This window comes from Colossoma macropomum, unplaced genomic scaffold, assembly GCF_904425465.1.
Source record: "Colossoma macropomum unplaced genomic scaffold, Colossoma_macropomum, whole genome shotgun sequence".
Lineage (NCBI taxonomy): Eukaryota > Metazoa > Chordata > Actinopteri > Characiformes > Serrasalmidae > Colossoma > Colossoma macropomum.
In genome coordinates, this window is record NW_023495901.1 from 68,158 (window position 1) to 91,861 (window position 23,704).

The 23,704-nt window shown below is 37.7% G+C and overlaps 1 protein-coding gene across 1 annotated transcript in view; it reads left to right on the top strand.

Annotated features, from left to right (window-relative positions):
- Positions 1 to 23,704, top strand: part of LOC118803437 (complement C3-like) — a 91,240-nt gene that overhangs the window by 62,573 nt on the left and 4,963 nt on the right. Inside the window, exons 29-40 of the mRNA XM_036563924.1 lie at positions 1,020 to 1,183; positions 2,082 to 2,240; positions 3,914 to 3,973; positions 5,189 to 5,279; positions 6,679 to 6,727; positions 9,433 to 9,523; positions 9,674 to 9,760; positions 11,392 to 11,497; positions 11,997 to 12,089; positions 14,275 to 14,355; positions 14,574 to 14,657; positions 19,320 to 19,449. Of these exons, the coding sequence (XP_036419817.1) occupies positions 1,020 to 1,183; positions 2,082 to 2,240; positions 3,914 to 3,973; positions 5,189 to 5,279; positions 6,679 to 6,727; positions 9,433 to 9,523; positions 9,674 to 9,760; positions 11,392 to 11,497; positions 11,997 to 12,089; positions 14,275 to 14,355; positions 14,574 to 14,657; positions 19,320 to 19,449 (1,195 nt within the window). The remainder of the gene's footprint in view (positions 1 to 1,019; positions 1,184 to 2,081; positions 2,241 to 3,913; positions 3,974 to 5,188; positions 5,280 to 6,678; positions 6,728 to 9,432; positions 9,524 to 9,673; positions 9,761 to 11,391; positions 11,498 to 11,996; positions 12,090 to 14,274; positions 14,356 to 14,573; positions 14,658 to 19,319; positions 19,450 to 23,704) is intronic.

Genomic DNA, 23,704 nt, shown 5'->3' on the forward strand with positions numbered 1-23,704 from the left:
CTGGGTTTTCTTTGCCAGATTTTTCATTTCATGATTTGCCAAATGTTTTCTATTGGTGAAATGTCTGGACTGCAGGATGCTTTGGAGGTTTAGCATTGTTTAGCAATATGCAAGGCCTTCCCTGAAAGAGATGTTATCTGGATGACAGCAAATGTTGTTCTACAACCTTTATATACTGTTCAGCATCAATAGTACCTTTCCATCAGAGATGCAGGCTTTTGAACTGTGTACTGATAAGAAGGTAGATGTATTTACTTTTATTTTTATTTTTTTTAGCTTTATGCAAGATTACCAGTGTTTTGCCCCGTCCCAACTTTTTTGAAACATGTTGCTAGCACAAAATTCAAAATAGGCATATATTTTTCAAAAAACAATAACATGATATGTTGTCTTTGTACTCCTTTCAATTAAATATGGGCTTAAATGATTTGCTCATTTTTAGAACAGAATTTTATAAGTGCATGCCATGTTTTCTGACATGGTTTGATGAGGTTATTTCCTGCTCATCAGGATAGAAGAGTTGACAAATCTATTTCTGAAGAATTTCTACCTCCTCAATCCACTGTCAGGCAGATAATGTACACACAGAGAAAACTGAACAACACTGTCACCCTTCCCATACATGGTCACCCAACAAAAATCACTCTAGGAACAGAGCTAAAATATTCTGCTTTGCATTCTTCACGGCTCAAATTTAGCAAAAACCAAAAGCTGCATTCCTCAATATGAACTTTAGAAATTTAGCAGTGGTAGGTTTTTTGCTGCTACTGGCCCAGGGCAGCTTGCCATTATGTGATGGTATTATGGATTCTGGGTTGTATCAGGAAAATCTACAGGAAAATGTACCAAACAATGGTTGAATCAGAGAAAATTCTGTATTCTGAGTCAAGTCCAGACCTTAATCCAATAGAAGTGTTGCAGCAGTATCTGAAGCATGGATTTCAGATACTGAAAAAAAGACCAGCATCACAAAACACCACTAAGCTGAAGCAGTGCTTTAATTTGTGTGTTTATCACAGAGCGCACTCATTGGCCAGTCACGGAAAATCATTCTTATACCCTGGAGGCCACTGGTTATGCTTTGCTGGCACTTCTGAAGACAAGGAACTTTGAGGAAGCTGCACCAGTTGTGAAATGGCTAAAGAGTAACCAAGAATACAGCAATAACTACCACTCCACTCAGGTGAGACACATATGTAGTGCAATATACAAACATGTATGTGTAACACATACAACCCCATTGTAAAATGAAGAAGAAATATTCCAGATTCTGCACTATTTCTATGTTAATTTGTGACACTGACCATGTTAAGGTCCAATGCTGTGCAAAAAAATCAATTTTTAGTCTCATTTCTTCCATTAAAGCTCGTGTTCAGACAACTCTTAGGTGAATCTCAACCATTCACCAGAGACTTTTGTCAATATTAGTGATCAGACTCTGTGCCAGCTCAAGTGAAAAACTCCCATTAAAGCAAAAGGGGGACAAACATTAAGAATCATGAAATTAAAATTAATGTTAAAATTTTACCTATTTCTATTTTTCATTCAGATTGCTACGCTGATAACATCATTTGTTTTGAAAAAAACTTTGTATTAAATTAGGAAAGAATACAAAATAGATTTTCACTAGTGGTCTTAGACCTTTGGACTCCACTGTAAATGTGTATATATTTTGAAATGTATGCCTGATTCTTTATGATATATGTGCATATATGGCATATATCAGATTTCTGTATGGGAAAATATAGAAGGAGAATAAAACAAGAAATACATACACAAAAACAAAATGTGCTGTAAATACAGTATCCCATCAACAAGAGATGGAAATGTGGCACATAGAGAAGTCTAGCAGGGGAGGAGTGTAGTGTTCTAGGTGGAGAGGAACACTACAGGATACACAGAGTTTAAGTATTTAAATCTATTCTTTGTATTAAAAAAACTCAGTGACGGTCACCAAGCTTAGGGGTCATGTGGGCTTCTGGGTTTTTGCCCACCAGTGATGGCCTCTTAGAATGTTCTCCAGTGCTCACTATGATTATTATAAAAATACCGTATCTCTTCGTTCTCCTCTACACCCTCAGGCTACTGCTGTGGTCTTTGAGGCTATAGCGAAGTACATGACGGAGAAGCCACCACCTACTACTGGAGGTATGATTGTCACTGTCAGCTCCACTGCAAGAAAAAGCAGTTTCAAAGGCGTGTTCACCAAAGCCACCAGAGGTTTACAGCGTTCTGACAGAGTAAGGAGAGAGCCATCAGTACTTTATTGTTTGTGTGTTATTCTGGATGAATGTATATTCTGTAATTCTGTACTGTACAGAAATCATCCAAAATTCAGACTGACATTATTATTATTAATTTTTTTTTACATTGTTGTCCATATTAAGCACGATTCATCAATTCATTTTATCATATCATTTGAAACACAAGATGTCAAGATGGAATGAAATCTGACGTCAAGGCACTAGCGCCATCTTGTGTTTTGGATGTGTGAGATTCCATGTGGACGCAGACAGTGCGTCAAGTCAGTACAAAACCAGTGGCAGTAATCCTGAATAGTGAGGAGGTAACTGACGTCCTGGTGAACGCTTATACAGGCCAAAATAATAGCGGTTACCATATTTAATACTGTTTTACCAATTGACTTTATTCATTGTTTCACTGTTGAAGAATGCAGTGAAACTCAAAGGCCAAGTAATTATTGTTAATCAGGCAAACGTTAATGAAGACAGAAACACCTTCCCCCTCATAGGAGCTCCCACAACAACCGTATGTAAAATCTGGGAGCCACATTAGATGCCCCCCTAGGAAGGAAACGCTTGTAACAGGGATAGCCCTTGACATCCACCCCTGGAACACTTTAAATGGGAGCCCCAACACTATACCCCATCCCTACGAGCACCCTTCCAACCCGGGAATGTGGCACAATGTCACGACTCCCTTTGGCTCTGAACTCTCTTTGGATTCAATCTCCCACAATCCCCTGGGAGATCACATGACTCCAGCCTCACTCTCGCGCTCTAATCAGTGCTCCAGTTCCCCAGAGAACTGATCAGTCACATCTGTTCTTCCTTGATTAGTTTAGTTTAAAGCCCGGGCTTGTAGATAGTCTCATTGCGAGGTATTGTTTCTTTCTACAGAGCTACTGAGCGTTATTCCTGATTGTTTATCCCTCATTGGTTTTTCCTGATTGTTCATTCCTGATTGTTCGTTCCTGATTGTTCGTTCCTGTTCTGACCTGTTTCGCTTTGTTGTTTGACCTGCCTTTTGCTTAATCCCTTTTGGACTGTTCACCTGGTTATGTTTGTGTATTGGTGTATTTTGTATTTTCTCGATTTGACCATTGCTTGTGACCTGACCATAATTGTGGATTCTGTTTTCACAGGTAAAGCCTCTCATTCACTTTTTACCCATGAACATGTGTGTCATTCTGTTACGTTACACATGACAGCACTCTAGGCCACTTGCGGGCTGCTCCTATGAGGTGGAAGGCTTCTTTCTTTTTAGTACTATTTTGGCTGGTACATGCATCACCAGGGTGTTAATTACCTCCTCACTATTTAGCATTACCACTACTAGAATTCGTGCTGACTCAGTCATAGCGGCAAACTGCATCCGTGCGGATAATTTCACAATGAAAAAATAAGTGATGGTGCAAGTTCCTCAATGATATCACATTTCATTCCATATTCTCAAGTTTCACTGCAAATATTCAGATTATATATATATATACATATATATAGTGATAAAGGTATCTTGACAGTAAAATGTCTAGAAATGTCTTGTAATAATAATAATATAGTGATATAGAAAAAATATTGAATCCGTTGGTTATTGACTTCATTTAAGATGATTTCACTTGTTGAGATATATCTTTTTGCAGTGTCATTCAATGCTATATTGTGTTCAACAGTTCCCAGCAAATGGAAATTTAACAGTGGTGGCTACAGGGGAAGGTGAAGGCTCCATATCAGTAAGTTAACTGCTTATACACTTACCAGCTACTTCATTAAGCACACCTCCTTGTCTCTTCACTCGTTGTCCATTTTATCAGCTCCACTTACTATAAAGGTGCACTTTGTAGTTCTACAGTTACAGACTGTAGTCCATCTGTTTCTCTGATACTTTGTTAGCCCCCTTTTACCCTGTTCTCCAGTGGTCAGCACCCCCATGGACCCTCACAGAGCACGTACCATTTGGGCGTTGGATCATTCTCAGCACTGCAGTAACACTGACATGGTGGTGGTGTGTTAGTGTGTGTTGTGCTGGTCTGAGTGGATCAGACACAGCAGTGCTTCTGAAGTTTTTAAACACTGTGTCCACTCACTGTCCACTCTATTAGACACTCCTACCTTGTCAGTTCACCTTGTAGATGTAAAGTCAGAGACGATAGCCCATCTGCTGCTGCACAGTTTGTGTTGGTCATCCTCTAGTCCATCATCAGTGGTCACGGGACGCTGCCCACAGGACGATGTTGGCTTGATATTTTTGTTTCGTGGACTTTTCTCAGTCCAGCAGTGACACTGAGGTGTTTAAAAACTCCAGCAGCACTGCTGTGTCTGATCCACTCAGACCAGCACAACACACACTAAAACACCACCACCCCATCAGTGTTACTGCAGTGTTGAAAATGATGCTATGGACTATAGTCTGTACAGTCTATAACTGTAGAACTACAAAGGGACAATTTACGGTAAGTGGAGCTGATAAAATGTACATACAATGTCTAAAAAGAATAAATACAATGATGTGGCCAGTTGGTGTATCCTCAATTTTTTATATTTGCACAACTTTGAAATTATTATTTATCACAATGATTAATTAAAAAACATACTTTCACCAGTTTTATTGCAACATATCATTATAAACCAACAGTCAAATTAAGACCAATACCTTAATTACATTAATTAAATGTATGCTAAAGATAAACAAACTTCGATTTAAAACATAGTGTGCTACCACAGTATGCAGCCAAATAGAATTTAGATGTATGAATGCATAGAAAAGGTAATAACATTATGTAATAGCCAATTAGCTTCCTTTAACTAAGCTCAATGGTATCACCGTAAATAGTGGTTATTAAAGAAGGCAAAAATCTTAATCAGCTATGCAGCCCTTATAAGAAATCAAACGGGGAAGAGTAATAGGCGTGGAACCAACAATTCACCACTTTCTTTATGTCTTCCAGGTCTTCACACTGTACTACACCAAACCTGACGAAAACTCCACATCGTGCAAAAACTTCGATCTGGATGTGAAATTTATCAGAAACAGAACAAGTATGTTTACTTTTTCATATATTTTTTTTCCTTCTTATCTGTGTTCAGTATTTAATGAGTACACTGTAATTGTTAAAGCTGTTTTGCTCACATCAAATCAATGCTATACAAACAGATTTAATAGTTTACCTTTACCATTCACACTCCAGCTGTAGCAGGAATGGATCCATATCTGCGTTTTAGGGCAGCGTTACGTACGTCAGCCATTTTTCTCTGAATCGTAATGTGGAATTACAGAGTGATTTTGTGGGCAGCACAATTTCCTGCTAGTGAGCTCCATAGATTGGATTGTCCAAATGGCCATTGTAGCTGCAGGGTTTCATTCCCAGAAAGCAGGAATGCACCTAAACAGCTGCTGAAGACTAAGACTGAACAATTAAACAAGTGGAATCAGGTGTGCAGCCACACCAGCCCTTTGTGGATAAGACTGTACACCATAGATCACTAAATCAGATGACTGTATAGCAAAGTGCATTGCGAGTTTCCTGTTACTAACCAGCAGACATAAGAATGTTAGCTAAAGTTAACAGACATAGAAAATGAAACTTATCAGACTCTCAACCTGATTTTGAATTACAGTGGAGCTTTGTGGAAAGAAACAGGAGCTCAGTTGAAACACTATAATCTGAAGTTTTAGGGAGCTGCTTTATGTGGCTTTGGCTTATGTGAAAAATAAAAATTAGATCAAAACAGACTCCTATGAGCCCTGTCTCTCCTGAGTGCTTCTGTCCTGGCTTTTCTCAAACAAGCCAGAAGCGTTGTTATACCAAGCTGAATGTAAAATAAAGGCATGTGATCTGAAGCTCTTCTGTGGGAACTGGTTCATTCCTGTGCTGTGGTTTTATCTGTGTAATGGTTGCTTTTTCCATACTGCTGTTTCTATGGTTAGTTTGTAGATGTTGTATTGTTTGTTATTGTTCAGTGGTCAGTGATGTTGGTAAGATTTGGTTCCATTTTGGAAAAAATTTAGGACGGTGTTCACTAGTTTGCCCTGTAAACACACAAGGCAGCAATGTAGCAGTGCATATACGCAGTTTTACGGCATGTTTAATTCTCTGCGGAGACTGTCTAGCTGCATACATACCTAAACATGACCAGAAACACGTTTATGTGTATTTTCTACTCAGCTTTTACTTGATGTTCAGTTGTGGGTCATACAACCACCCGGTGCCTTTATGTGTTCTGATGTTTTTTTTACTGTCATTCGTTCTCCTGCTGTCATGCCCTGCAGTCACTGATAAAACTATTAGAGTGCAAGCTGACTAGTTAATATATGTCAATAGTGTAGGAATGAAGTGAACACATCAAAGCAAGTTATTTGAATTTGTGAAATAATGATGACAGTAACACCAACAGCTAAATGCATTATAATGCTAATACACACCATCTACTTTTGCAGCTTCCTTTAAGGGTGCACTTGCGACTTACATACTTTCCATAGAGACCAAGTAAGTAAAATGTAGGTTTGCTTCACATGCAAAAGCATCCAGGAGTTTTATCGTAATGGGAAATACAAGTACTAGCAAGTAGAAAGCTGTCAGAGCTTTCAGTTGCTGGTAGAAGCAGCGGTTCCACTTTAAATTAAGTGTTTCTAATAATTGTGTAGTGACATGTGAACAACATATGCTACAACAATGTAACTACTAATGATTGTTACGGTTACAGATGGATTACAGAAGTACAGCCTTATGTAATTACACATGTATATCAACTTCAGTTTTGCCTCATGTAATTACACAAGTGTAATCTTAATAGTTGTAACAGCCCATGCTCTCACGTATTTACAAAAATGTAATAACACATGTAATTACATTTGTAATCAGACTGGAACAGCAGTTTCTTTAGCAGTAAAAGGAAGTATCTAATAATGTACATTAAGACATTACTTACACTGTATCTGCCAGCTTTCCTAACTTTTAGCTAGCATTTATGTTGCTAGTGCTGTGACACTGTAACCAGTTTCAGCTTTAAACCATTCTGTAATGTGACAGAACAGCAGATGACCCCTTAACATGTACCTTTTATGACATTAATTAAATGTGTTGCATTACATCAACACAACCTCAAGCCTCAAAGCAACGTCTGTATTACTACTCTATTATTACACAGTACCTACATAACAACTACAAAGGAACTGTCCACTTCCTGTGCAGAAGACACTTGGGTAATTACATGTGCTGTACTTCTGTAATCCATCTAACACTGACTAAATCATCAGTAGTTACAGTGTTGTTGCATATGTTATTAATGTGTAACTTCACAGTCATTAGAGACACTTAAAAAGAAAGTGGGACCGAAGCAGCCACTCTTTCCTGAGAATTAAAGGGTAATAAGTGCTACACTGAGCTCCAAAATGGTTGGGACAGCAACACTGAAATCTGTTTCACTGATATGGTCTAGTGGCTTTTCTGGTTAAATGAATGGTGCTGAATGTGCTGTAGATGGTTCTATGTAGAACATTTTTGAAAATGGTTTATTCTAGAGGTTGTTCTATTGTTACAGTGTCAAGGTTGTAACCCATAGAAGGACCCTATTTGGTGCTAGATAGAACCCTTTTGAAAAAGGTTCTACATAGAACTATCTACAGCACATGCATGCATATGGGGCAGTTGTAGGCTGGAGGTTAAGGGAACCAGCCTTGTGACAGGAAGGTCACCAGTTTGATCCCCTGAGCCGACAGTACATGAATGAGGTGCCCTTGAGCAAGACACCTAAACCCCAACTGCTCCCTGGGCACTGCGGATAGGGCTGCCCACTGCTCTGGGCAAGTGTGCTCACTGCCCCCTAGTGTGTGTCTTTACTAGTGTGTATGTGGTTTATCACTGCATGGATGGGTTAGATTGCAGAGGTGAAATTTCCCCATTGTGGGTCTAATAAGGGTCACTTAATCTTAATATTCTCCATCAACCTGAAGAACCGTTTCATTTTGCAAAGAGCACTTTAATCATGCAAGTGTTCAAGTGTTCTTGAGTGTTCATGGTTCTATTAAGAGCTATTTTCTTTACTAATAAACACTTGAAGAACTATTTTTAAGAGTGTTTAATATGTAGACTTTTAGAATTAATGTAAATGTACCATCCCCCATTTTATCAGCCATTACTGACAGACAGGAGACCCAGTCTTAATTATTCTGTTTTAGTGTTAAGATACAGATCAAATAAGAACAAAAGACTGAACAAGCATAAACAATAAGCAATGAAATCAGCCAGACAAATAGCTAAAATATTGTGCATTGACTTTTTTACATTTAGAATAAGAATGATCAGCGACTTTATTTTGGGAAAGCTCACTAATGAGCTCATCATGGCCAAATGATCATTTTTATCCAAAAAAACAAAACAAACTCTTCGCGACGAAGATGAATGAATGGCTGCCACTAAGGGTGGGCAATACAGCATCACAATATTTGAAAGCATTAAATTATTCCACGTGAAAAGTTCATATTTGTACCTATTCATAACCTCATTTTTTAAAACAGAACAATAAAGTAAAAAGCCTGGAGATGAGACAGGGTGTGTGGAGTCAGTACAACTTAGAAAATATAATTTTAAAGGATTATGGTACAGTTATGTTCCCTGACTAAAGGTACTGAGATGTACCCTTAAAGGTACCATCCCAGTGATGAGAGGGGGACTGCCCCAGTGACAGTTTACTACCTTTGTTTCTGAGAGTGTAGTCTGTTTCTACTATGATGGCTGAACTCAGTGCCTGCAACGGAATCAAAGCCAAAATGTTATTTACTCTCCCTCTTGGGTTTTATTGCCCATTTATTATTTATAATGATAATGATATCATCATATTGCCCAATTCTTCCTTCTAGTATGAAGAAAATTTTGTACAAATTACCTACAGATCAGAGTAGAGTAGCTGTCTTCGCTTTAAACCCCATCTGTTTTAATCTTAAGTCTCAGACCCTCAGACAATAGGAAAAGCATGCTGTAATTTTATATTGATTAATCCTCCATGCCTCGATTACATTTACACATACCAGTGAGTGTGCAGTGCAGTTTTGTGGAAAGGAAAGGGTTACTTGTCATTTAAAATCCAACTTTTTTTGGCATACAGAGCCAATAGCCATTTTTAAACACTTTGATGCTAGGTGCATGCTCCCAGGTCACCTCTGTAAAGGTCACACTGACTAATTCCACTGTAGGTTTCTGAATGACACCAATGAAGCAACAATGACAATTCTGGATATCGGCCTGCTGACAGGGTTTGTACCGGATACAAGTGATCTGAAAAAGGTACTAATCTGCACTGCAAATCTGAGAAAAGAACAAATGCATAACTTTCAGTAAAAAACTGAACTTTTCCCCTAAACTTTTACTTAGAGCTACTTTATGAAATATGAACTGTAGGATGAGTTGGAAAACGTTTGGTCTTTATTTTTGCAGCTGATGGGAACAGACAGGTACATCCAGGATTTTGAGATGAACAAACAACTTTCAGAACGCAGATCTCTCATCATTTACTTGAACAAGGTAATACTAATTGTCATCATCATTACCATCATCATCAAGCCACTGTTTATACTGTATTCGAGCTGCAGTCTGCATATAAAAACACTTAACAGTTGAACAAAACATTGAAGTTATCATTATCAAAAATAATTCTGAATTAAAAGTGGCCAGTATGATGGTAAAGGATTGTTATTGTGATAAAATATGTCATAGTGCATATTTTTTTTTTTCCATTTTTAATGCATAAATCATGGGTATTGTTGGTACTTCTAGAACATTGCTATATCTGTACTGATATGACATCATGTACAAAGAAAATTAGAGTAAACCACAGAAAACTCTCAGCCAACTCTGCAGTAACGGGACCATCATGCAAAGTGTGCAGCATGGTAAATTAAGAGGTATTTATAAAGTCACTGCAGCAGTGATTAGCATGCTGGTGTCTTTTAACAGTGCGCTATTTTCACTGGTGTCCTAGACAAGAGCCTATCAAAATCAACAGGTAAATGAGCTCATACATGATAAAACATCACCAGGTAAAGCTCTGTTAGGCTGACAAAATGGATACAATGAAGGAAATGAAAACAAAGAAACAAAAACAAAAATTTTTTTTTTCAAAAACAGACCTAAGAACCATAAAGGAAGAAGTTCTGTATAATGACAGTAATTGTAGGAATTATATTTTACCATCTACCATTAATTTCTCAATTAAATTTTATTTCTACTTCTACTCCTACTACTGCTGCTGCTACTACTACTGCTGCTGCTGACTACTACTACTACTACTACTACTGCTGCTATTAATACTACTACTCCTACTACTACTGCTGCTGCTACTACTACTGCTACTACTACTACTACTACTACTGCTGCTGCTACTGCTACTACTGCTGCTGCTACTACTGCTATTACTACTACTACTACTGCTGCTGCTACTACTGCTGCTACTACTACTACTACTACTACTCCTACTACTACTGCTGCTACTACTGCTGCTGCTACTACTACTACTACTACTGCTGCTATTAGTACTACTACTCCTACTACTACTGCTGCTGCTGCTACTACTACTACTCCTAATACTACTACTATTGCTGCTACTACTAATATTGCTACTATTACTGCTGCTGCTACTACTACTACTGCTAAATACACTAAATAATTTGTCCTATTTTTACTGTTAAAGTGTTATATTGCTATCGTTCACTTTTACACTGAATATCGTTTCTCTGTATTGTGTTAAATAATGGTTAATATTTGCCAAGTGAAAATATTACTATTATTATATTATATTATATTATATTATATTATATTAGGTTATATTATATTATATTATATTATATTATATTATATTATATTATATTATGTTATTATTAAGAAAATCAAACCTAGTCATCACATTAAAATCAAAAGGCAAATCAAACATTTTATTTAAATTCCTTAGACTGTTTATTTAAATTCCTTTTTTTTTCTTATTTTTCTACATTGAGACAATTATGTCTAGAGCCTGTATTGGTTATCATGCTTGCTTATCAACAGAATTCATCTTTTTGTTTTTTATCTCAATTATATATTATACTTTATAATAAATTACTTTACAATCTCTCTCTCTCTCTCTCTCTCTCTCTCTCTCCATCTCACTCTCTCTCTAGGTTTCAAATGTAGTTAAAGAGAGAGTTGTTTTCAGGATGCACAAGATGTTAGAGGTTGCTCTCCCTCAACCAGCAGGAATCGCAGTATATGAGTATTATGCTAAAGGTAAGAAGTTAAATTTATACAAAACAATCAGACCATCATACACAAACAGTCCTTACAGTCCATATATGGAAACCAAGCTGCAAAAACTGCCTGTTTTGGGTGAAATGTTTTTTTACAATGTCACAAAAAACACATTTACATACATTCATCACTTCAGCTACAGCAGTTTAGCCCAACCAACTCACACTGAAGTTATATGGAATGTTTCAGCCAGGACTGCTTTTTGAATGAGGCACTGTACACAGCAGCCAATCAGAACAGACCTTATTTACATATATCAGCCTTAAAGTCACAGTAACAAAAACAGCCTGTTTAATTATAAGGCACAAAGACAGAATGGTCATGTAAAGATTAATAGTAAATCTGTTTGGTACATAAACCTACACAAATATCATGAATAGACTACAAGAAATGCAGGGTAAATTTCATATATGAACCCTTTAATCTGTCTCTCTCACACACACACAGTGCACACGCTTATCAGGTATTTGTATTTCAGAGAACCGCTGTGTGAAGTTTTATGACGTAGCTGAGCGAACGAGTGGAAAGCTTCACACTCTCTGCCCTACAGAAGTGTGCAGCTGTGCTGAAGGTAGGTTACAGCATGATGTTTACAATGTGTTAAAGTGAGGGCATATTACTGCTATTGGAATAAAACCTCATATCTCCAAAAAAGGAGAAGGAAAAACACCCAGCCCCACTTTATATTATTTCCATTACCTGTGTAATTACACATTAATAACATATGCAACAACACTGTAACTACTGATGATTTAGTCAATGATACAGATGGATTACAGAAGTACAGCCTATGTAATTACACAGTTAATGTAATTTCATGTTTTGTCTTATGTAATTACACAAGTGTATCAACAGATCAGAAGTCTTTTCTAGCAGTTTAAGGAAGTATGTTTTACATTTATGTTTTACAGAATTTAGAGAAACTGTGGAATAACTGTGTTGTAACATGGTAACCTAATCACATCACATTGATTAATACCATTCTATAACTACACTGTATGTATATAACAACTACACAGGAACTTTCCTGTGGTGTAGTGTTAAAGTTACACTTTAAAATAAGTGGACAGTTCCTCTGTAGTTGCTGTGTAGGTATCATGTAATAATGGAAGCAATATAGAAATTGCTTTGGGGGAAATGCAACACATTTAATTAATGGCATAAAAGTTACATGATAAGATAAGGGGACGTCTGCTGAACTGTCACATTACAGAATGATTTAAAGTTGAAACTTGTCACAGCACTAACAACATAAATGCTAGCTAAATATTAGAAAGCTGGCAGATACAGTGTAAGTAATGTCTTAATATCAGTTATTACATACTTTCCTTTTACTGATGAAAAAAAAAATCTTCTGAAAAAAAAGCTGTTCCAGTCTGATTACAAATGAAATTACATTTTTGTTATTACCTATGTGTAATTACATGAGAGATAATAGGTTGTTACAGCTATTAAGATACACTTGAGTAGTTACTTGAGGCAACACTGTTGATACACATGTGTAATTACATAAGGTGTACTTCCGTAATCCACCTGTAAGTGACTAAATCACTAGTAGTTACATTCATGTGCAAATTGTTCTTCATATGTAACTACACAGTTATTAGAGGCACTTAATATGAAGTAGGACCAAATACCTTAACGTGTAATGTATTTTTTTAACACAACAAGTAACAAGTAATTTTAACACAATTCTAAGTGGAACTGGAATTTTCAAATTGCGTTCAAAAGTAGATATGACAAAAATGGAGGTACTAGATTTTTGCATGACAACAACGTTATTTTTTTTTTCTCTGTTAAATAAATGACCAGTAATGATGCTGGATTCCAATATTAAATAAAAAGGTAATGTCCAGGGTCCCACAGGGTGCAACAACATAAATGTGCCCTCAAGAACACAACATAATCCACTCATGAACCTTCAGTGAGTGTGTATACATGCACTTATAACTGGTAACTGCAGAAAATCAGACTTTTTCAGTAATCTATTAAACACATTTGCATGCTTAACCAGATATAGGGAAAAACTAGGGTCTACACAGAGCCAATAAACTCTCACAAGAAGATGTAACATAAAGGTGATATAACTTCATGCTACTTTAAAAAAAATGAATAAAAAAAATAAAAAAAATAAAAAAACACGTCACTTTCATTCACTTTCCCAGAGGAAATGGGCATATATGAGCATTTTAAAAAAAGGTATCTTTTTGAAATAGAAAAAAAAAAAAATGAAAGACTGGAGACAAGACAGGGTGTATGGAGTCTGTGTAACTTAATATATAACTGTGAATGTGGTACAGTTAAGCTCCCAACATATTAGCATGCATAACTGCATCCCCACTACTTGTTTAAGCATTTAATCAACCAATCTTGTCACCAATCTCTGGAGTTACTGTTCATTTTAGTCCACTATTCCCTTAATTTTGTGCTTCATGTCTAAGCAGAACACAACAGTGACATTCCCACATTCCAAGATAACCACTGTAGGGTGACTGTATGTAACTGAAAAACAAAATCACCAGACCTCAATACCAATAGGCTCACAGGATTTCTGGCCTAAATGTGTGCCCAGTTAGTGGAAAATTGGCATAAAACAGACAGGAACTCTCAAGAAGGATTAAAGTAATCCTTACCTGACAGGATAGATGCTGTTATGAAGGGAAGTCTAACAAAGTATTGGAAATCATGTGCACATTTTGTCTGATAATAAACAAACATTAAAACAACCTTTTTCACACTCGTTACTCCACTGATAGTGAACTGCCCTCAGCTGAAAGGTCCTGAAGTCCCAAATGAAGATGAGCGCACCAATGAAGCCTGTCGCAAAAAGGATTTTGGTAGGCACCCTTTCTCTGTGTGTTTGGGGCTGATGTACAATATCGTGGAGAAACCAAATTTCAATGGCTAGATAAAGACAGGTCCTTTATGAAAATACGGAATATTCTCTTTATTGAATTTATAACTTATATTTTAAGAAAAAAAGTACATTATCTTTTTCTTTTCTTTTACTTTCTAGATTGTCATCACTTTCTTTCTTTTTTGTTTTTGTGTTCAGCTTACAAGGCAACTCTGAAAGAAGTCCACTTATCTAGGTCCACAATCATCTACGTCTTCACCATAGTAGAAGTTCTTATAGCAGGTGAGTTACTGTGTCAGGGAAATCCAAGATCAGCACTTTTAGTTGTTTATGAGTACTAAAGTTAGCACTATTGGAACTGAATTAGGTTTACCAGAGAAGGTTGTGTTATGTAATGTGTCAGGATTTGACTGGCTGAGTGGTTCAATAACAGTCATTACCAATAACAGGGCGCACAGCCATGACTAATATTAAGTTGTGATATTCCATTATTGTGAGGTAGATTGGAACAGGACTAGTATTACTGAGTGTGTTCTGGGTTTAGTCAGTTAAAGAAGATCTTTCACTCCACAATTACTACTGTTCATGTACACAAAGTACACACACTGCAGATTCATACTGGATTAAAATCACTCCACGATGATTACTGTCAGACTGTAAAACTACACACACTGCAGATTCATACTGGATTAAAATCACTCCACAATTATTACCATCAGACTGTAAAACTACACACTGCAGATTCATACTGGATTAAAATCACTCCACAATTATTACTGTCAGACTGTAAAACTATACACACTGCAGATTCATACTGGATTAAAATCACTCCACAATTATTACTGTCAGACTGTAAAACTACACACACTGCAGATTCATACTGGATTAAAATCGCTCCACAATTATTACTGTCAGACTGTAAAAACTACACACACTGCAGATTCATACTGGATTAAAATCACTCCACAATTATTACCGTCAGACTGTAAAACTACACACACTGCAGATTCATACTGGATTAAAATCACTCCACGATTATTACTGTCAGACTGTAAAACTACACACTGCAGATTCATACTGGATTAAAATCACTCCACAATTATTACCGTCAGACTGTAAAACTACACACACTGCAGATTCATACTGGATTAAAATCAATACACATTTATTACCATCAGACTGTTAAAACGAAACACACTGCAGATTCTTACTGGATTAAAATCACTACACATTTATTACTGCCAGTCTGTAAAAACTACACACTGCAGATTCCTACTAGATTAAAATCACTCCACAATTATTACCGTCAGACTGTAAAAACTACACACACTGCAGATTCATACTGGATTAAAATCACTCCACAATTATTACTGTCAGACTGTAAAACTACACACACTGCAGATTCATACTGGATTAAAATCACTCCACCATTATTACTGTCAGACTGTAAAACTACACACACTGCAGATTCATACTGGATTAACATTGCTCCACCATTAATACTGTCAGACTGTAAAACTACACAAACTGCAGATTCATACTGGATTAAAATCACTCCACAATTATTACTGTCAGACTGTAAAAACTACACACACTGCAGATTCATACTGGATTAAAATTACTCCACATTTATTACTGTCAGACTGTAAAACTACACACACTGCAGATTCATACTGGATTAAAATCACTCCACAATTATTACTGTCAGACTGTAAAACTACACACACTGCAGATTCATACTGGATTAAAATCACTCCACAATTATTACTGTCAGACTGTAAAACTACACACACTGCAGATTCATACTGGATTAAAATTACTCCACATTATTACTGTCAGACTGTAAAAACTACACACACTGCAGATTCATACTGGATTAAAATCACTCTACAATTATTACTGTCAGACTGTAAAACTACACACACTGCAGATTCATACTGGATTAAAATCACTCCACAATTATTACTGTCAGACTGTAAAAACTGCACACACTGCAGATTCATACTGGATTAAAATCACTCCACAATTATTACTGTCAGACTGTAAAACTACACACACTGCAGATTCATACTGGATTAAAATCACTCCACAATTATTACTGTCAGACTGTAAAAACAAAACACACTGCAGATTCATACTGGATTAAAATCACTCCACAATTATTACCGTCAGACTGTAAAAATGAAACACACTGCAGATTCATACTGGATTAAAATCACTCCACAATTATTACTGTCAGACTGTAAAAACTGCACACACTGCAGATTCATACTGGATTAAAATCGCTCCACAATTATTACTGTCAGACTGTAAAATGAAACACACTGCAGATTCATACTGGATTAAAATCACTACACATTTATTACTGTCAGTCTGTAAAAACTGCACACACTGCAGATTCTTATTGGATTTAAATTGCTCTACAATTATTACCATCAGACTGTAAAAATGAAACACACTGCAGATTCTTACTGGATTAAAATCACTACACATTTATTACTGTCAGACTGTTAAAACAAAACACGCAGCAGATTCATACTGGATTAAAATCGCTCCACAATTATTACTGTCAAACCATAAAACTACACACACACACACACACACACACACACACACACACACACACACACTGCAGATTCATACTGGCTTAAAACCACATCTCATCTGTAATGACTTGAATTACACCACTGATTCAGCTCTTGTAGGGCAGGGCTTCCAAACCCTGGTCCTGGCCCAACACTGTACATTTTCGGGCTGTGTCTTGTAGAGCACAACTGATTCAAATCAGTATCTAACAGGGGTTTAACCAGTACTACTTATACAAGTAAAAGTACAAGTAAAAAATATTAGTAAATAAAATTATTCAAGTAAGAATAAATATGTAGTTCATTGAAAAACTACTTAGTTATTGAGTTACTTAGTTACTTTTTCCGTATTTCCGCTGTCACGACCTCAACTTATTCCTGAGCTGACTCGGCTACATCACTGGAAATAATCTCTACAGAAAAAAACACTAAAGATAAAGTTCTGAGAGCTGAGACTGATCACAGTCCACAGTGCTACAACACATTTACACACCTTTCTGTGAACTATGTAAGGAACAAGGTTTACATTAAACTGCATGTGTTTCATGTTTAGATGATTATATAAGATGTCCTAGTTTTTGTCCAATAAAGTATTTTAGAATCCCTGACAGTCTGTGCAGAGGATATCACTGTTTAATTAAGTTCACCTAAGAGAAAAATCTGAGTCAAAATTATTAGCATATTGCTTAGTTAATAATGTAATTTTAGTGAGAGTCCTGATCCTCATCAGCTCCCTGGACTCAGCTTACATTAACAGCTGTGAACCTCTACAGACAGTAAACAAATTCATAGCCTTCACACTGTATATTTTCACTGATATCAAAATCAGAACATTTACACCATTAAAATCAGCAGCAACATCAGCAATTTACCCAGCTTTGATATTTAATTTAATATATTTCACTATTAATCATGCTGATCACTTCATACAGTTTCAGACATTATTATTGCATTTCGCAGTTAAATACACAGTTAAAAACAGCTAAATAGCCTCTCACAGTTAAAGACAAACACCAAGGCAAATAGAGGGAGAGAGAGAGAAAGGCAGAGAGAGGGCAGGGAGGGATCAGATCAGGCCAGTCAATGGTAGCACGACAGAATCACTGCTGAGTTTATGAAGAACCTGTATTAGACTAGATTTCTTGTCTCACAGCCATTCATGACAATTTATCTCCAAAACTGCAGCTAAATTAGGCTGTGTAAACGGTACACTGTGGGCTGTGGGATGTGGGCAAGACCTGTTAACTAAAGTATCTGACAGACACTTTTAATAGAATATACACAGCAGATTTCAGCTAGCTCGGCTAATGCTCCCTCAGGCTGGAATCGAGTTGTGAGAGCGGATCTGCGTGTTTGGCCACTGATAATAATGATGTTTTCTTTAGTTCATGTTAAATGAATACAGATGACTGTTTGGACGTGGTCTGTTCCTCATGTGTGCTGGTTAAGTTCTCCTCTCTCCTTCGCTAAACTGGACATCTCTGTAGTGTTTTTCCTGCTGGTGCTGCTGTTTCTTGATTAGTGAATCTTTTAAATTTAACTGCACTTTGCTCTTATTGTTTTCTGAGCTGATGTGCTCATAATTTATTTTACTCTGTAAAGTTAAGAAAATTAAAGTAGTGGAGTAAAAAGAATTTCATTAATCCTTAACTCAAGTATGAGTAAAAGTATTTAATTATATTCCAGTGCGCTTACAGAGAAAACTGTACTCAATTACAGTAACAAGGGCAAATGTAATTTGTTACTTACACCTCTAGTATCTAATTATTAAGCCCCTCATTGGCTGGTTCAGTTGTGTAAAGAAGAGAGACCACAAAAATGTGCAGAGCAAAGGGTCTCCAGGACTGCGATTGGACACCTGCTTTAAGGCATAAGATGCCATGAGCTGTGACTACGTTGGCCAATAATTAAATTGAAGACATCTCATAATGCTGTTTATCATTATTGTGATATTTAATAAAAAACACTTTCAGCAACTTTAGCATTTCTGAAGACTCTCCAGTCTCTTACATGGTATCCAGATGTTTTTAACCCCATTAAAGTACATTGATATACAGTACAGTCTCTTTAAACCAGATGCCATTCACTGTGTCCTACAATGACCTACAATCATTAATACTGCGTTAATGATTAATTGTCCTTAAAATAGAAGTCATTCAGATGTATTAAAGTGTTCTTAATAATCACTAAATGCATTTTAAATGGAACAATCAACCAAGAAAAGCATCATAGTTCCAAACTCTACCATCCCTTCCAAAATAAAGTGGGCATTATTGTTTTTACAGTGCTAATAGAATCAGTCTCATCATGCATCTGCAGTTTATTTTATTTATCAATAACACGTGTTTAATTTGCTCAGGATCTGTTCCAGTTCATCCCAAAGGTCAGAAGAATTTTTTGGCTTATTCTCAGTGCAAAGATAAACTGGACCTGAAGGTGGGCAAAGACTACCTGATCATGGGGCCTGAGCCAAAGAAGGTTGCAGGAAGGTAAGAAACAATTCCAAGAAAGAAAGAGAAGTGTTCATCCATCTACTTTTATAATGCACTTAGGTTTGACCACATAAACTGACTGGTTGAGGAGTGTTCTACGCTTGCCGTTATACCTGATAAGACCACAGTTTTTTAAGCATATTTGTTTCTTTTCACTAACCACTGGTAAATAACAGCAATAATTATAAGTAAAACTATGGACCACACTATGTTCTAACCTGCTGGAAGTTGTGTTTTTTTGGGGAATTTTTTGACAAAAAAAATGTCCAATATTAAAAACATATTCAAAACAGTGTATGGGGCTCCTTTGCTTTAGGTTTTTCCTTATGTTGCAAAACTGCTGTATACAGGCAATAGGTGCTTCGTTAAGGTGAATAATTTCATGGCTTTGATGGTTTGCAGGATTATTCACCTTAACATATACCTTCTAGTGTTGTGTTGCTCAAAATGTTTAAGAACGCTTCGCCTCCTCTAGTGTCCCTAAGGGCTCGGCATCTGAGCTGGCCGCTGCAGCTATCAGGGTGTCATGGTCCCCCAGGGTCACTGAGGAGCGTCGTGTGGACTCCACAGCTGCTGGGCAGGGAGCCAGTTGTGCACCAGCAGTGCCAGGGAGACTGGGGATCATCATTCTGGAGGGTCCCAATGCAAAATAATGAGGCACTGGGTTTTGGTGCGCACCCAACACACCACATCTGGGTCCCATCCGTTCATGGTCCCACTTATGAGAGCACCAGTTTCTCTCCACGGGCTAAAACTGACGGCCCTTGACCCGCAGATCATAGTTCTCTCTGTCATCCACTGCATTGTTGATGCTTGTGAGGGTGCTGCTCATGTGCGCTATGCATGGACCTCGAGGATTCATCCACCTGTGCTAGAGCAATGCATTTAGCTTCTCCAGTATTGGTAGCTTCTCCCACAAAAAGCTGTGGTGCCCTTGACCTTATAGCATGCTCCGCTCCTGAGGAACTAGGTCCAACTGGCTCTGCCACAGCATGTTCAGTTCCTCCAGTGTTGGCGGAGCAAGTAACATACTCAGCATGGCCGTAGCCGCCATGAGGAAATCCAAACCCAGTATGTGCATGTCCTATACAGGCACGAGCCACAACTCGTGCACTCTACTCAGGCTCCTCACCAGTCCTGGAAGCTACTCTCATGTTGACTTGGCTGCCGGTGCTGGTCTTCACTTCTAAGTTGGCAGGCATGCTGCTGTGAGTGTGAGGGAAAATGCCTTGATGTAGCAGTGACACCAATGAGTCTGCAGCACCTGATGATCTTTCCGACTGTTTTTTTTTTTCATCAGTGCCTTAAATTTGCAGCACTGACTGATGCAGTGTCTTCTCTTCCTGCACCACCAGCACACCAGTCGGTCTGCTGCCACTTGCTTGGGGGCCGTGTGGCATCTCATCAAGCTCTGCACTCTGGCCTCTCCAGAGCTGGAGTCTCAGGCTGTATGCCATCACTGCCAGCACAAGAGCCACCGTGTGCACTCTCCTTGGCAGCAGGCACCCCCAGTCCTTTATCAGGGCTGTACTCCTGCTCCGGCATGGTCTCCCTTTTATGGGGCCAGTACAAGGCAACAACAGTCTGTCTATATGGACCACCAGCAGCTGCCACACATGCTTCGCAGACATTCCAAATGCCCAACCCATTTCCGTCCTGCCTGGAGCCATCCAAATTCCGAAGAGAGATGCGTCTCCTCCTGAGATGTGTCTTCCTCCTGGGCATGGCGGATCTCCTCACAGATCACAGCATCAAGAGGTTGCATTTTTCAAATGCAGCCAGTGGTTTGAGACCTTAGCTAGGTTTAGGAAATATCCAGGAGTACCCACATGTGAGCAAGCCATCAAAGTGTGTGTGGACCAGTATGTTGTCCAAGTAGATCCCTGGGGACACCGGCAAGCATTTGCTCCATGAAACACTTCAACATGGCCAGTGCATAATGAAGGTCTATGGTCATCACCGTGAACTAACCCCAACCTGGTGCCGAGCATGAGTACTGTTTTTTTTGGCATCTTTTGTGAGTGACACTTGCCAGTATTTGTTCCGCACGTCCAGCGAGCTGAACCATGTGTAGCTAGCAAATTTTAGCAAAAAATGCAGCAAAATTCCATAATTCACATTGCACTATACATAGATATATATATATATACATATAGATATATACATATTCACAATGCACTATATAGACAGGAGGTAGCTATTTGAGAATCAGCTACACTACATTGCCAAAAGTATTCACTCACCCATCCAAATCATTGAATTCAGGTGTTCCAAACACTTCCATGGCCACAGGTGTATAAAACCAAGCACCTAGGCATGCAGACTGCTTCTATAAACATTTGTGAAAGAATGGGTCGCTCTCAGGAGCTCAGTGAATTCCAATGTGGTACCATGATATAATGCCACCTGTGCAACAAGTCCAGTCGTGAAATTCCCTCGCTACTAAATATTACACAGTCAATTGTCAGTGGTATTATGACAAAGTGGAAGTGATTAGGAATGACAGCAAGTCATAGGCCACAGAAAATAACAGAGTGGGGTCAGTGGATGCTGAGGCGCATAGTGTGCAGAGGTCACCAACTTTCTGCAGAATCAATCACTACAGACCTTCAAACTTCATGTGGCCTTCAGTTTAGCTCAAGAACAGTGTAGAGAGCTTCATGGTATTGGTTTCCATGGCCGAGCAGCTGCATCCAAGCCTTACATCACCAAGCGCAATGCAAAGCGTCAAATGCAGTTTTTTTCAGGAGTTGGGCTCGGCTCCTTAGTTCCAGTGAAAGAAACTCTTAATGCTTCAGCAGATGAAGAGATTTTGCACAACTTTATGCTCCCAACTTTGTGGGAACAGTTTGGGGATGGCCCCTTCCTGTTCCAACATGACTGTGCACCAGTGCACAAAGCAAGGTCCATAAAGACATGGGTGAGAGAGTTTGGTGTGGTATAACTTGACTGGCCTGCACAGAGTCCTGACCTCAACCCGATAGAGCAACTTTGGGATGAATTAGAGTGGAGACTGTGAGCCAGGCCTTCTCATCCAACATCAGTGTCTGACCTCACAAATGTGCTTTGAAAGAATGGTCAAAAATTCCCATGAACACACTCCTAAACCTTGTGGGATGCCTTCTCAGAAGAGTTGAAGCTGTTATAGCTGCAAAGGGTGGGTCGACATCATATTAAACCCTATGGATTAAGAATGGGATGTCACTCAAGTTCATATGTGTGTGACGGCAGACCAGCGAATACTTTTGGCAATATAGTGTTTGTTTGCATAATCAATCCATCATTAATTTAATAAGTGGGCTGGAATTTAACAAATCCATAGAATGCCTCAAATACAGTGAGAAATCAGGAATCAGAACTGTGTTCTTCTGTGTTTTTCTAACCAGCATGTTAATAACTGGCAAAAACAGTTTTACTGTTTTAAATTAGATAAACTGTTTTAAGCAATTTTCGGTAACACTTTCTATGAATGTTGCATTTGTATGCATCTATAAACACATTTATAACATGTTATAATGTATTCATAAGGCATTATAAATGTGGTTATAAATATTTATAAAAAAGAATTACACTGAATTACACTTTATAGCCATGTTAATTATACATTATGAATTGTTAATATAATGTGTTATAAATAGTGTTAATAACATGTTATAATGTCAGTGCCAAAGAAGTCAGTCCCAGCTTGGAGAGCATAAAGTAAAGACAAATACCAAGCTAACGGTGGTGTACATTAACTTTCCCACATTGGGTAAAACACTGATGGCAGCACTAGTTTAAACTCTGACATTTGAAGCCTGTAATGTGCTTTACTGTGTATGTTTTAGTGTTTCAGTAAATCTTTCAGTAATACTTCAACTTGAAGCCTCACTCTTAACACTGGAGGAGGCTTTAGTACAGTACGCTTCACTTTACTTAGAGCAGACAAATACGACTTATGAGCTCTTACAGTTTGTTATGATCAGTACTTATATTATGTTAACAATTCATAATGCATAATAAACATGGCTATAACGTATAATGCATTTTTACAAATATTTATAGCTATGTTTATAATGTCTTATGAATGCATTATAACATGTTATGAATGTGTTTATTGATGCTTACAAAGGTGACATTCATAGAAGGTGTTACCCAATTTTCTTGGCTGCCTCTGACTTTTGTACAGTACTCTACATATACATTTACAATTAAGCTAAACTTATGAGAAAGGGAATCTACTGTTACTTAGATGCCAAAATTATTTATTTAT